Here is a 15250-nt window from a genome sequence, read left to right on the forward strand (position 1 = left end):
GTGGGCAGAGAGGACGATCGGCCGCGGGAAACGCTCAGCAGAGAAAGAGAGAGAGAGAAAGAGAGAGAAACGACCAGCGACCGACCGAACGGGACCAACGGAGACAGAGACAGCAGGAACGGAGGTAGACGACAGAAGGCTACATACGGCGCACACCGTCTCGTCTCGCGTGTACGTGCATGCGGCTAGGAGGGGGGGAGGACGAGGCGAGCGAACGTCGCGGCGCCGTTGCCCAGACGAAGACGCTCCGAGGAGGGGACAGGGACAACGGTCGTAGCCGAGTGGGAGCGAGCGAGAGGTGGGTATCGGCGTTACCCCCACCACGGGGGTGAAAACTACCCCGAGAGCGCGTGGGGTGTCCGGCCTCGGCGCCGAGGCGAACCGAGCGCGTCCGAAGCGAGCGCAGTGCCCGACACACCAGGTCCCGCACGGCACGACTAGGCGCACCGTCCGGCACAGTCCACTCAGAGATACGACCCATGCTGGACCATCGTCGCTCTGGTCCACGCCGGCATCAGGCATCCAGCATCCGCGCGTCAACCGACACGAGGAGACACCGTGAGCAGGACCACGGGCAGGACACGCGACGCACGGCCGGGTCAGAGGCCAGAGGTGACACTGTCAGGACGCGGGACCAGCGACGTCGTCCGCGTTGACGCTCTCGGAGATGCATGACGGACGACGATAAGACAGCTACCCGTCCTCTATCCCAGCCGACCGTTCGCAAGAAAGAAACTTCCAGTGTGTTGGACCTAGAAGCAGGACAGTCGAGGACTCTTTTGTTTTAGCTCCTTCAGTTCTCGTTCGGTTGTAGTTCGACTTGGTTCGTTCGGTATTTGTCTGGTGAAACACGGTGAGAACAGTGACGAACGTGAAGGGATATGTACCGTGCATGTGACGATAGCGACGGCCAGTGACGCATGACATGAGATTCGTGAACGGTGCTCGGAAGGATACTTTGTCCGATGGTCATCGTTAGGTTGCTTTGAACAGGGAGACTGTGGGGTTCGCGTAGGGACCGGCGACGCGACCGGCGGCCGGCGAAGCACCTGTGCACGCGGACTGTTATCCCGAGGATCGAGCCGCAGGGCCCTGGTGTCGTGTATGTGCACCGCGCCGCGTGCCCGAGTCCCTTTCGATTCCCGTGTGCCGGACGATCGGGGAACATGAGGACGAGCATTAGTTGACGAAGAAGTGCGTACCGGCCGACTGTTAGTACCGTGGTCGCAGCCGCGGCCAGGTGTGCATCGGGAGACAATTAGAGCAGCTAGGCATCGGGTAGGTGGTCAGCTACCAGGGGGGTTTAGCGTTTTATATTCGTGTAGTCGTCCGGTAAGTGACTTCGTTTCAAAGTTCGTCAAAAGTGGAAATATAGTTGGAAAGTTGGATGGACTTGACGGTGAAGATCGTGAGGCGGAGGTGAGGGGGAGGAGGGAAGAAGCGTGACGATCGTCCTGTCTCGATTCCAGGGTCGAAGGACACTGTCTTCTTCTTCTTCTTGATAATCGCCTCCCTCCCCTTTTTCTTCACGCCTCCAATTTGCCGGTGACTAAAAGGGAACGAGAGGAAAGGAAATCGCGAGAGGAATCATCATCAGCCACGAGGACCGCTCCACACTTCCTTTAATCGTCCCTTCCGTCCTGGACCCACGGAGGATACGTGATCGTGTTTCGAGACGTGCGACGCGCCGCGACGATCCAGAAAAACGTCACCATGAGGATCAAAATGCCCGCGGTCAGGATCGCGCAAGGTGAGTGTGACAGAAAGAATTTTCTTGTACCGAGACGGTGAGGCTGCGTTGTTTTGACGGACACGCCAGCCTCCGTCGCGTCGCTTGACCGGAACAAGCATCATTATTTTTGGATCCCAGAGGCGCGAGCAACGCGCGCCTCCGACGCCGCGGATGAACTTGAAAAGTAGAGGGAAACTTCGGCCCACCGTTTCGTTAGTTTCTCCCTGCGTTTCACGCGGCCACCTTCCTTCCCGTCGTTCCTTCGTTTCGCGAGAATCGGAGTTTCTGTAGGGACGTTTGCTTTTGCTAGGCAGTACTTCAAGTTCTTCCGATGACAGACCGTGTCGTGTTCCTTTGGTTTTCTCCTGTGAACGAGTTTTCTTGTTCATCGTGATAGTTTCTTGGAGTATTTGGATAATTCACTGTTGGTTTCCGGGTAATTTATTGATGTTTGAACAGCTGGCTCGGAATAATGTCTTTTACACGAGATTGAAGTTTGTCGATTATTCTTTGTAATGTGAGTCTGCTATAAATCTGACGAAGATTATTCTAAGTATCGAATTTGCATGTTGTTTAGTAAACTTTGAATCGAATAGTTAACGTGATTGTCATGAGAACTTTTGGAATAATCTGGTTCTCAATGAAATAATAGAAATTTTATACGTTGAACAAGTGAAATAACATTTGCGAATAGAATTTAAGTTGAACACAAAAGTGCGACAAGTGAACATTTGTTTTGTTAAGATACAGAAATTAAGTTTTCTCCAGTTACTTTTGTATCATTCGAAAAGCTGAAGTATTAGTTACAAATTTAAATTCCCCTTTGCTTCCGCTACTTTGCTTTGAACGTTGAAATTAATTACATGAGAGTCCTACAAAGTGAAATATAAAATATTCTATAAGATGAACGAATATGTTCCTCGTAGATCACATCGATAAAATCTCGAAAAAGCCACCTGTTCCTCGTACTAGCGTCAAGAGATCCGTAAAATTTCTCTTCCATGTCAACGCGTCTGAAACCATCAACATCGTCGACCGAATCTCAGTAAACCGTTTCATCTAGTCACACCGGTCTGGCTCGATTTACTCCGGTCAAAATCGTCAACATTATCGCCGCTCATGACCAAAGTTCAGAAAATATTGTTTAATCCTTACAAAGGAAACAAAGCCCATATACATTCCTTCAAACAACTAAAACCAAATCATTGGATTTATCAAAATATTCGATAGTTTAAACACATCAGATAACGCAAATTCATCAAGAAATTAAAATCAAATCATCATCCTCATTAAAATGTTGATCGTTGAATACTTTGGAAAACACTGCCTTCAATCTTCATATAAGAAACGATCTCTATCAAACCAAAGTCTCGCAAAACCCCAACAAATTATCAAACTCTTCGAACTAGATCCCTCGGAGCACAACAAACCTCCCCTAACCAACCGCCGAACGTTCTAGCCTCCAAAACCCATCGAAACACCAAACGTTCGATCCTTCAAGTCAAATCCCCAAAATCCCGCGTCCCAGCGTTCGAACCGTGAAGAAGGTTAAAGGTCCCAGCCGCCCCTAGTAGAAGGTTAAAGTCCGCGTCACGTCCGAGGTGTCGCGGTTCCGCAGGGCGAAGGAAACGTGGGTCGCGTGGCCGCGCGCGCGTCTCGCGGCGAAAATAAAAGACGCGCGCGGACGTCACGGAAAGACGGGGCGAAGAAGAGAGACAAGGAAGGGGGCTGGAAAGAAAGAGAAAGGGAAAGAAGGAATGAATGAAATCGGCGGAAGGACGACCGCGGGGGTAAGGAGAGGCGGCGAAGAACGCGGCGGCGTCGGCGTGCGGCGGCGGGAAAAGCGGGATACCGGGCCAACGTCTTCGAGGAACTCGTCTGAATTTTTAATTAGTCCCCGACACCCCCACCGCAGGACGCGCCACGCTTTCCGGGGGAGGTTGGGAAAAAGAAGAGAAGGAAGGAGGCTTTCAAGGTGGAGGTGGAGAAAGAGAAGAGGCCGAAGGGAGCCGGTGGGGTGGGCGAGAAGGAGGGGCGGCATTGTCATGCGCGCGTTTTTCAGAGACTTTTCCACCCCCGACCGGTGCACGCCACCCCCGCGTAGCCTCGAGCCTAGCCTCCGACACCCCCTCGCCCCCACGAGCCAGCTAGCAGCGGCGGCGGCGGCAGCGGCGGTGGCGGCGGCGGCGGCTCCGTTTTCTTAATTACAACTGCGATATTCTTTAGTTCGCGCCATGACGCCGCCGCGAAAAGATACCGGAATATTCCTCCAACGATTAACCCCGCGCTTATGTTCTCCACCCTCGCGCGGGAACGATTTATCGATCGACGATCGTGATTGGTTAGGGAGGATATTCGAAGAGGAGTCTTTTAGCCGGGTGTCATGGGGTTCGATAGGGACTGTGTACTTGGCAGAGGAGGACTGTGGTACTCGATGACGGTCGCGGGCTGTTTAGGGCACTGTCCGCCATGACAAATGGCCAACCACGATTGACCCGCGGCTTCCGTCAGTGTCGAGGGTGGACGACCATGTCCGAGTTGAACGGCGCGTACGCATGTCTGGCGTGGGAAATCCTGTGACTTGACGGGTCGACCGAGTGCGGGAGGCTTTCGACGCGGGTGACGGGGATCTCGCGGGTTTCATGTGAATTTTAAGAATGTCACGGGGTTAAGGTTCGAGCATCGACGAGGTGAGTCGGCGGATGATGGTCGGGATTCGAACGTTTGACGGAGTTTTCGTTGTTGGTAGAGTCATTGCTTCTCGATGGTTTATTGTTTTATTCTTTAGTGTTGATTATTTGGTTACGAACATGACTGAATTGGAACGGAGGATTGAAGAGTGAGTCAGTTTGAAACGTTGATTGACGCGATATGCTTAAGTGATTCTTTGTACAGGTTGTAGATTGTTTTTGTGGTAACGGATTCAGTGAACTGAATTTTGGTAGCAGCTGCGAGGTGACAGGATAGGGCGATTGAATGAAGTATTTTGATTTTATGGCAGCTTCGTGGAGTTTGGCTTGCGAGTAAACGTGTTAACGGACGCGTCAAAAGTCCGCTTTTGAAACCGATTGCCACTGGCCGAACCTTTAAATTTCTGTTTGCAAATGCGGATTATCCTCTTGCCAGGAACGCGTACGTATGTCTCCTGTTTACATCGCGATTATCTGCCTCTTCGCTCGTCCTACATACATATAATGAAGTAAATAGATCACGCGTTTGCCTCGCTGTCGAACGGCAAATACCACTCTCGTGCAATTACCTCTCTATTTGTGGCCATGATTTTGATAAAACCGCGTCTTCGCGGGTTTCCAAGACTCCCGGGACTTTGACGACTTCCGTTGACAGTGATACGTTGGACTCGCGACTTATAGGCTGTCAATCTTAATTTTCTTCGAACCGCGTTTGTGAATTTATTGGATATTCTCGGGCCAGACTTAGCATACGAACTTCCGCTGTGAAAATAGAATTGTTTTAAAGAAATACTTTGTTCTACGTAATTAATGACTTCTTTGACAGGTTTGTCACTCGAGATGTTGGAAGCTAGAGCGATTCAAATCATACAATTACTTCTTTGTAATAATGAAATAATGAAATTCTTCAGATGAAAGTATTCTTTTTGGCGAAGTTTAAAAAAACTTTCCTTCAAAGTTGGTTACATAGATGTCGCTTTGCGTTATGTTGATTTTAACGTTGCGTCTTCCATTTTCCGAAAACGTTTGAACATTTAATCCTCCTTTCATTTCAACCGACATTTTTCAATTATTTGTTAAATTATCCTAGCTTTCGATGGCTGATTTATTCTTGAGCTTCTAACGCCAATGAATATTCTTCTTCGTCAATTGAATTTGATACTGACCACGATATAACCGCCCTCTTATCTGAATAAGCAAATTTCCAATTAAGATACGAATCGTGTCTCGCGCGTACGTAGCGACGCTTCTGTTCAAGGAATGTCGAAACAGCTGCTGTTTGAATACGAAACAGCGACGAATCGAACGAAATATTTAACAACAGACCAGCGAGAGAATAAAGTGTCGAACGGCTTGCCTCCATTACACGCGGATTATTATTCTTCTGCGGCGATATTGGCGCGTCTGTGCCCGATACGCGGGATAAACGCAGACGGGATCGACAAAGGAAGTCCGCCATATTAGTTGCTTATTCGTTTGTCTGCGTGGACGTCGTTGAATTTCACGTTTTTAACGGATTCCATTTAATATATTAATACTTCAAAGGGTAACGTTTCAGAAGAATCTTGTACAGCATACCGGAGAATCATTAAACACACGAACTGCTTACGCTTTATTTGATAAAAATATTTTTTCTCGCTAACTTTCAGACTTTGAGCTCGGCATGATTAATTGATACTGGTGACTCAGAGCAAATACAGTAGTATCTTCGTGCCGTGAGTAATGTGAGATTGTTGCCTTCATAAAAGAAATCTAACTACAATCAATTATTTTCATTTACTCGCTTATGTGTAATATTCCAAGTAGTATTATGTATTACCATGATCAGTTACATTCGTTCTGATTCTTGTATCATCAACCAGGATTACAAAAATCAAATTAAAAATAAACATTTAAGCACAGTTTATATCATTCCTTTCCCGAAAACAAGTACATCGAGTCGACATAACATTTCCTTGCGGCAGATCGAACGTCGAGTTGCTCGACATAGTTTTTAAATTTAAGAATAATTACTTTAATTACTCCTGCACGCTGATTAACCAATTTCTATTAAAATCAATCAATAAAAGTTTTCATTTGTTTTTCAGCTTATTTAAACTCCATCCTGCTTGTCACTTTATTAAAACTGAAACAAAATTCTTACATATATTATAAATTGATAAAACTTACAAATTCATTCGGACCAAACTACCGGAAAACTAATTCGCACCGCAAAAGATAAATTATTTCCCAGAACCTAAAACCTTAAACCAAACGAGCCACAACGAGAAGATCAGTTCCACTAACAATTACACCAGCAACAACAATTTATCGCGTCTTCAATCCCGTCAGCGCAAGCATAAATCCTGAACTCGCAAGAAGCTGAAGAAAAATCTTGATAAGCGGTGGCGCGTTCCGCAAAACTAAAAGTTACTATCGAAACCGTGCCCGCTGACAGCGGCCGGACTCGGTTGGCGTTGAAAAACGATGGCTCTCGGCCCCGCGAAAGCAATTTTATCAGCGACCGGGGAGCGTGACTGGTTAATTGACGCAATTACGCCCGCATAGCAGGACACCTCGCAGCGCGCGCGGCGTCCTGGCAAAAGCCTGCCTCCCTGGGAGCCGCGGTATCGGGCCGAGGCACTTTCGAGGATGTTATTTAGCAAACAGAGTTGAGTTTTACGCGCCCTTGTCGGCACGTGCACGGCATATGCGCGTTCTCCATGCCCGGTCGCGCGAGCGTTAAATATTGTCTTTGATGCGGCCCGTCGGAAGCCCTTCATCCAGTCTTCCAGCGATCTCTTCCTCCCTGCGTCCCTGTCTCTCCTCTTCTCCTCCGCTCGATCTCCTCTTTCTCTTTTCTTTCAGCCGAGACGATAGAAGACAGGCACCAGGCAAAAAACTACTTTGATTTGATTTCTTCGGATTAACCTTTTCAGGCACGTGGCGAACCCTTCCGTCCTCCTCGCGCCTCCTATCTCGTCCGAGGGCCGCGGAGCACGTGGCCAGGTAAGAACTCTCCCGCGAGTTGAACCGGGGGACCCCGTAGCTGCCTCGGCCCGACTTTTGATCCCAGAAGCACGCGAGCCACGCAAAAAGTCTGCTCCTCTTCGTAACACGAGTCCCGCTAATGGCGATATCTTTTATGGGCCGCGAGGAAAGTTGTCTTTCGCTGGGTGCTCGGGAGGTTCGCCATGGGGAGGTTGGAATTCCTGTGGGGATCGAATTTGTGGTTTCGTTGGCTGCGGGAATGTGGTTTTTAATGGAAAAATTAGTCTGGAATGAGGAGTATAGTTTAGTTTCTTTTGATACCTTGTTTCGAGGGAATTGGAAATTTGTAAAGTGGAGGTTCGTTTGGTTAATGTGAGAAATGGAGTGGTAGAATTTATAAGAAGCTGTTTCACAGGGAGAAATGAGTTGGAAATATGGAAGGAAGTTTTTTGACATCTTGCTGTATCGCTAAAATCCAGTTTGGAAGCTTGCCAAATGTAGCTTTGTTTAGCTAGCTTCAATCGAAGCATGTTTTTACTTAATTTCTTTTCAAAAGGAAGTTTCAAAGCATTTTATTGTACATTTTCGATGTACTTTTTCATATAGGATTGCTCTACTTGTTTCAACCACCAGATATTTTTTATATACCCGAATCTAAGCGAGTCTAACGATCTCCAATCTTAACTACACGATTCGATAAATATCCAAGTGTATACAATGGGAATCGATCAACTTGGGGTTCACGAAGTCGTAGATGGCGCCACCTGCCGCCACTGTCCGATGCCGCATTGACGCTCGCTACTGTACACCAAGGAAAAATTGCCTCGCCTCGTCTTCCCCGTTGTCTCGAACTCCGTGCAAAAGTAAACACCTTGTAGCCGACCATTAGCCGCGACGCGGTTGCTCGCGAAAGCCGGAGCGGTGCGACGTGTCGGCTCGAAAATAGTTGATAAGATAAGGGAAAGCGGGACGTTCGGGTTCTAGGTACGGGGCTCCGTTATTTCTGGACTGACTTAATAACCAGCGGCCGCGCAATTAAAACTTATTTGCAACAAAGCTAGAAAATACCAAACTTAACATTTTTCGGAATGGAAAAGAAAGTTACCTAACGTTATGATAAATGTTATCGTTATCGTCATATTATAGCGATGTCATCTTCTGGTATACTCATTGATGTTTACTTATTAAAAAGAAAATTGCGCTTAATTACTTGCCCTGTGATTTATTTAGGAACTTTGATCGATACAACTACTGTATCACTAATAGTGTATTAAATAAAGAAACAATTTTGATGCTTTTTTTATGTTTACGTTTACTCCAAAGGTTAACGATTGATAATAGAAAAGTAGTATCTAACTTATATTTAATAAATAGCACTTAGATTCCTCAAATTCAGTTTGAAATATTTATCACGTGTCTGACACATCGTCGACCAAGGGGTTAAATTGTATATAACAGAATAATAAAAAAACAAGTTCTTGAATGCTGTACTTACTGAGTTTTCTGGAAAAGTTATTTCTATATATCTATAGAAGTATATCTATAGAAGTAGATGTAGTACCGATGGTTCTTTAGATATAGAATTGCTGAAGCTGTATTTAAGGAAAATTCGAAGATAGAAGTAATTAAATCCATTACGAGGAAGAAACTGCGACTCGTAACGGAGTAGAAATTAATTAGCCATCCGCTGTCGGGACTTTCCTTAAATCCTTGGCCCAGCCGCACCGGAACAGGCAGTGTCGATACAGGCTATCTTTCCCGAACTCGGCTGTATATCGTCCGTCCAATCTGCCGTTCGGCAATTTCGGCTGAAATACGATGTCGTCGGGCTCGTTCGCGAGACGAGACGACCGGCTGGCTTATTGGTCACCGCTCGACGACACCCTTAACCCTTGTATGAGCAACTGGCTACCCGTTTTTATATTTCTTTTATATTTTTTTATGGTCCCTTAAAAATTTGACGGAATCGTTGCAGGTATCCATTCTTCCGACATTTTTATGTCGATTTTATATTTTGGAAGTGGAAGACTCATGCAACGGTATCGTGATATTGACGTTTGAACTGTCGCGGATATTTTCGTTGGTTGCGTAAGGGTTGAAACAGAGTTCGGGCTTCTGAATTTAATCCTTTGGCAGTGATCAAGTATGTGGAGAATTAGTTACAAGTTGTGTTCGATTATTTTAGATGTTTTCATTGAGAAATCGTTAATTTGCTTTGATTCGTATTTGAGGATCCCCAAGATTTGCATATCGAAGACGTTGGAGATTTTAGAATTGAAGTCTTTATGGTGAAGGATTGGAATAGTTGAAGAAGAGTAGTCTAAGGAAAATAGTTGATTGCTGTATTTACTGAAGAAAGAATGTTTCGGGTAATCTAGTATAAATTTTGATTATCATATGAATTAATCGCGTTATAGATACTTCAACTCGCGAAATGATGTTCAAGAATCCAGATTAGAATTCGAAGAAGATGGTAATTAACGTTTATACAGCTTAATAATGTGCATACAGTAGATCTTTATACGAATGAAAATTTCTTTACGTGGTTTGCGGAAATTAGTATTTAAGTATAGTATTTAATGACATAAAGATAAGATTTCGTCTGTTTTATGGACTTACTTTATTTATTCTCTTTCGGTTTAATTCATTATGATCTTATCAATATCAGCCGTTATCACTGAACATTACAATGTATCGCCGCACTATTTATATTTTCCTTATATAATCTGCTCGGAGAACAGTGTCTACATTCCTATTACATTTTAGAAACTTGTAGCACTACATTTAATGCGACTGAATTCTTTCGTGAACCTTCATTATTTCAACTACAAAGGAAACATTACATGCGTTCCACTTATAAAAATAAACTCAGATTAAATCTGCACATAACCTTCGATCCCTCCCATCTTTTAAAAATTCCTGCACCTCAAATGTTCCAAACCTTGAAAAACAGTGTCACGTTCAAAAGTCCCCAATCTATTACATTTAATATAAATAAAAAATTCCTTTCCCTAATTGACATACAGAGATATTTATTCCAAACATGGCACCAACCAGAATCACAATATACAACAGTAAAAGCCCAAACACTCCATCAAAAGGAAGCTACTCGAGGATCAGTTTCACTTGAAAGACACCAAGCATTATTCGAATGAGAAGAGTATACCCGTCCCAATCAAGACCGCTGGCATTGAAGTCACGGCACCAGAAACGGGAACGTGGTCCGAAAGAAAAAGCAGCGACGGACGCTTCGACTTTCGGCTGGTAATGGATTTACAAGCACTTCAGAATAGGCTTTTCGGAAACCGGGCCAGGTCGTTCGCGGTGTTATTCGTCCCCGAGTGGCCCTAAAAAATGTCCAGGGGGGAGGAAAGAAAGAAAGTATCTGTCCCGTGGAATGGACACTGAGTCCAGTATCCAGCAACAATGATGCTAGGAAAATTTATGTTGTTTGCAGTCTCGGTTTCCTGGCCCATTGTCCACTATTGTCCGAGTCCCTCCTTCCAAGGTGCGAACACCCTTCGGGGCGATAATCTGCTCGCATTATAGTGTGCTTTGTCGGCTGGTTCACTTGTCCGGGCGGGGAGGGTTGTCCGACGGCTACCTGACCAAGGGTCACTACGCAGCGCCTTCATCCACTTGCCAAGGTGCGATTCAACCCTCCTGGTCCAGACTGTCTCCTTGTTTAGGGTCCACCGGCGACCAGGTCCAACCTGACCTCTCCTATTGCGAGATTTGATCGTCCCCTTCTTGTGGTCGACGTTTTGCTAATAGCAAAGGTCAGCTTGGCAGGTTTTTCCTGTACTCTTTAAGTCCTTTGGAGGATGGGTGATCTAGGTCCGAAGGGTTGATTGAGATGCTTGTCTTCTGGATTGAGATATTTGATTTTGATTGCTGCTTGAGTGTATGTATGGAAGATTGGGGTTATTACAGGATTGTAATTTCAATATGTTTCTCACTTTTCTTTTCTTATTGTCTTAAGGAAGAATTGAGGTATTACTAATTTAATATAATGAAGGATTCTTCGTGCATCAGGGACGTTCTCCATCGATGAAGAAGTGTTACACCTTCGTGTGTTCATTTTCTTCCTTCCAGCTAAACAATCATTGTATAACTTCAATTGTAGTTTTATAAAAGTTTGTTATTTGTCAATTTTGAAAGTACTGACTTTCTCTCTTCGCGAAATCTTCAATCCCGACCTATACTCTTCACGCGAAAAACAACTTATCCAAAGGTTCCAGAAATTGGTATGTACTTCGGCACTTTACTGCCGAGTATACAATTACAGACAGGCAGTGCACGTCAACATGTCACATCCTTTCCACAATCATCAGAATAACTTTCGAGACACAAGGGATAGTATCACATTTTGCCCACCGAAACACGTACCGGACGCATCTTCCCAGCACGTACCGTCATAACCGGCTAATCGTTGAACCGTTTAGAAAGTCAAGACTTTGCTGGTAGCTTGAACATCCGGGCAGGGGTCACCGCGGGGCGCTTTCTTCCCGGAATTAAAGTATTTTACCGGCCGATCGATTATCGACGACTTCCCTTCCGCTGTCGAGCCAGCAATCACGTCGACACTCTGACCATTACGGGGTGAAGGGTGCAGGATGAAGATGCTAAGAAAAATTGCGTCGGGGTATTGTACTTTTCCATGCATTTATCAGCGGACTGCAGATTTTATGCACTGTACTGTGGCATTTGGGATGAATCTTGAATTCATCATTGTGAAATGTTTAACCCTTGAAAAGTGTGATAGTGTGTCATTTATTTCATATGAATTTCGTTTTAATATTATTAGAAAATGCAGCAAGTGAAAACAATTATTTCTGAAATCTTCCAGATTTCCAACAGTGACAATATTGTAACATGGATTACTATTTCTGTGCAATTTGCTATAAATCTACTGCAATTGCTAATAGTAGTATTAATCATTGTTTTGAATTAATGATTCTTAGGAAATTTTTTGGGAATCTAATGTGATTTTGACCAAAATCTTTAATCAGTTTATAACTGATAATAAATACAGCTTCAGTGTTAATTTACTAAGATACGCTAGAATAAATTTTCTAGGTTGTGCATGGGTAACATAAACAAATAATTTTATATGTAAGTATGATGCACTTATATGGTAGAAAATGGGGTGCAAGTATTTGCGCAGGTAACATACACGAGCAACATATTCGTCATCCTGATCACCTCTGACATACGTACCCGAGGCCAACCCTGACATTTTAAATACCTAATCCATCGGTCTGTGGATTCAAGGAATAGATATCCGCAGGAAGTAATACATTCAGTGTCATCGCAGTTTTTTTTTCAAGATACTTTTTTCTTTTCTCCAGTGAACATTTTTCTTCTGGACCTTTTTGCTCGGTTTGTTATCCTTCACAAGAAACACCGTGTTTTTCGTTTGCGCCATCAACTCGTTTTTATATGGGGATAATGTCCTCGATCCGCTCCAAATGTAAAATTATCGATTAGCACAAAACTGAATATTTAAAAAGTTTGAATAACAAATCGAATGACACCGTTTACATACATTTAGCAAATTCTAGGCATTTAAAATATAAAGACAAGAACTTCGGAAGTTTACTATATAAATTTCTTTTCCACAGTTCTTGCTTTCCTCGATTATAAACTAAAATCGAAAACAAGAACAGTTTATTTTTCTATTCACACATCATCTTTAACCTTTCACACTCGTACGTAATACTATAGATTACAATACAAATGTGGTATACTTCAGCCGTGATACTTTAAAAAGTTCCACACTTCAAAAGATTGCAAAAATCAAATCTTATTATAGTAGTAATAAACAAAACATTGTATTACTTCAATTCGTTTCCCAAAAAATAAACACAAGCTTACACCCATCAACATAAAAAATAAATCAAGCGCAAAAGATTAAAATTGTCGTGCTCTCAACGATTCCAGCTCACTCACAATCACTAACCTCAATCTAACCACGATCAAATTCATACACCAAACAATCGCACACTTCAAAATTTCCCCAATCAACCATTTCAATCTCCAAGAAAAAAGAAACATATCTACACAAACTGACGTCACCCCTTCCCTCCAGCCGCAGCCAAAAGAAAAGGGTGTCATCGATCCCATTCGGTAGCAAGAATCCCCGTTCGCGAAAGGTCTCGTTCAAGGCTCGAGACAGGTCAGGTGTCGACTCGACCCGCCACGGTTGTCCGCCATTTTCGACTATTTTCGCGGCAGTATTTCCTTGGCCGTGGTCACCCGTTATAATTCCACGCGTGTGCGGCCGCGGCCCGCCTATAAATAGGATCCTTCTGGAGACCAAGTTCAGAGGAACAGGGTGGACACACGCCGGTCGTTTTTAGATTTTCCGAGCCGGTTTCCGAGCCGGCCGCGCGCTGCGAAACGCCCGCGAGCCAGTTATACCGGCGCGGAGCTCGCTCGTTTGGGAACGCCGTAACTTTGGGAACTTGAACGCTACTTCGGGGTGCCACTTTACGGGGAGAGAGAGAGAGAGAGAGAGAGAGAGAGAGAGAGAGAGAGAGAGAGAAAGAGAGCGACGGCGGCTTCGCCCTCCTGGCGGCGTGTAATTAAATGGGAAAGAGGAGACTACCGTAATGGCGTAGCCTTGAGGATTTTCGTGGCGTTCGATGGATTTGGTTTCCGACCTCTTCCCAGCGCTCGCTTATGTTGCTCGTTAAATAAATTCATGGAGTAGACGGCGAGAGAAGTGTTGGGATTAGAGCGCGGGTTACTGCTGGCAAGTTTTTATTGGATTAACAGATTTTTCAGGTTTCCATGGTGTCGATGCTGATGTCGGGTACTGAACGGTTGGGTTGTAATGGCTTATGACAGTTTGCATCGGTGTTTCAGTGGGATTCGGTGGGGTTTTATTGTATTGTTTCGGTAAATGGAGGAATTTGTTTTGGGTGTTTCAATTGGAAGTTTCTTTGTAGTTTCGGTGAGCGTTTAGTATGGAATTATGGATTTGTCATTTTGATTTAGCTGGTATTTCTAAGGTGCGTTAGGTCTGGATTCGGTTGTAAAAATGATTTTTAAAGTGACGTTTGTATTGAGGGAGTAAAGGGTTGTTGTTCTGTTGTTGCCGATTCGAATATTGAATATAGTATTTGGTCAGTGATTTATAGAAATTCAGATGGAGAAAATGTAGATTGGAATGTAGAATATGAAAATTTTATGAAATATCGGATATTTTTCTATAGGGAGTTTCATAGGATCAAGAGTGCTATAAACGTATCAGGTTTGCGATTTTAATTGTTGCCGGTATTTTTTGGGAAGTTCCAGAATGTTTACCCGGTGAAGAGAACTGTCGTGAGAAAGTTTGTGTGGAATTCCGTAACACAATAACCATTTTGTTTCCGTAATTATTATCCGGTGGAACGAAGGAACGATATATTGCATAACTGCATATGCACTGGGAAATGCTATATTAAAAGTTGAAAGAGATTTATTGTACTATTAACTTTGTTCAAAACTCTATATTACCAAAACAAAGAGGTTTGTAAATAAAACGTTAATCACCGCGATCAAGTAATTTTACTTTAATTGAATCCAACCATCTATTTTCAGTTGAAACGTCGAAATTGAAGCAAACGAGAAGAAAATGTTATTTTTTCTTATGAAATAAGAAATACTGTGTGTTGATTTCTTAATTCTGCAATATTGTTTAAAATAAGAGGATCCTAAATCTTCCATATCAAGTACTACAAAGCATTAATAATTCCAAAAAGCATTAACTCTTTAAGTACCAAGGAGTTATCGCTTCTTCATGTACTTCCAAAAAGTTTCTCTTTAATTTTATTAGTAAGAAAAGAATCCTAAAATATTCTTAGTATTGCGT

General features: G+C 43.9%; 1 protein-coding gene across 1 annotated transcript in view; it reads left to right on the forward strand.

The window, feature by feature from the left end:
* Positions 1-261: 261 nt before the first annotated feature.
* Positions 262-15250, forward strand: part of Cph (BCL11 transcription factor chronophage) — a 50873-nt gene continuing 35884 nt past the window's right edge. Inside the window, exon 1 of the mRNA XM_031974967.2 lies at positions 262-1750. Within this exon, the coding sequence (XP_031830827.1) occupies positions 1714-1750 (37 nt within the window). The 5' untranslated portion in view covers positions 262-1713. The remainder of the gene's footprint in view (positions 1751-15250) is intronic.

The sequence above is a fragment of the Nomia melanderi genome, chromosome 12 (assembly GCF_051020985.1).
Source record: "Nomia melanderi isolate GNS246 chromosome 12, iyNomMela1, whole genome shotgun sequence".
NCBI lineage: Eukaryota > Metazoa > Arthropoda > Insecta > Hymenoptera > Halictidae > Nomia > Nomia melanderi.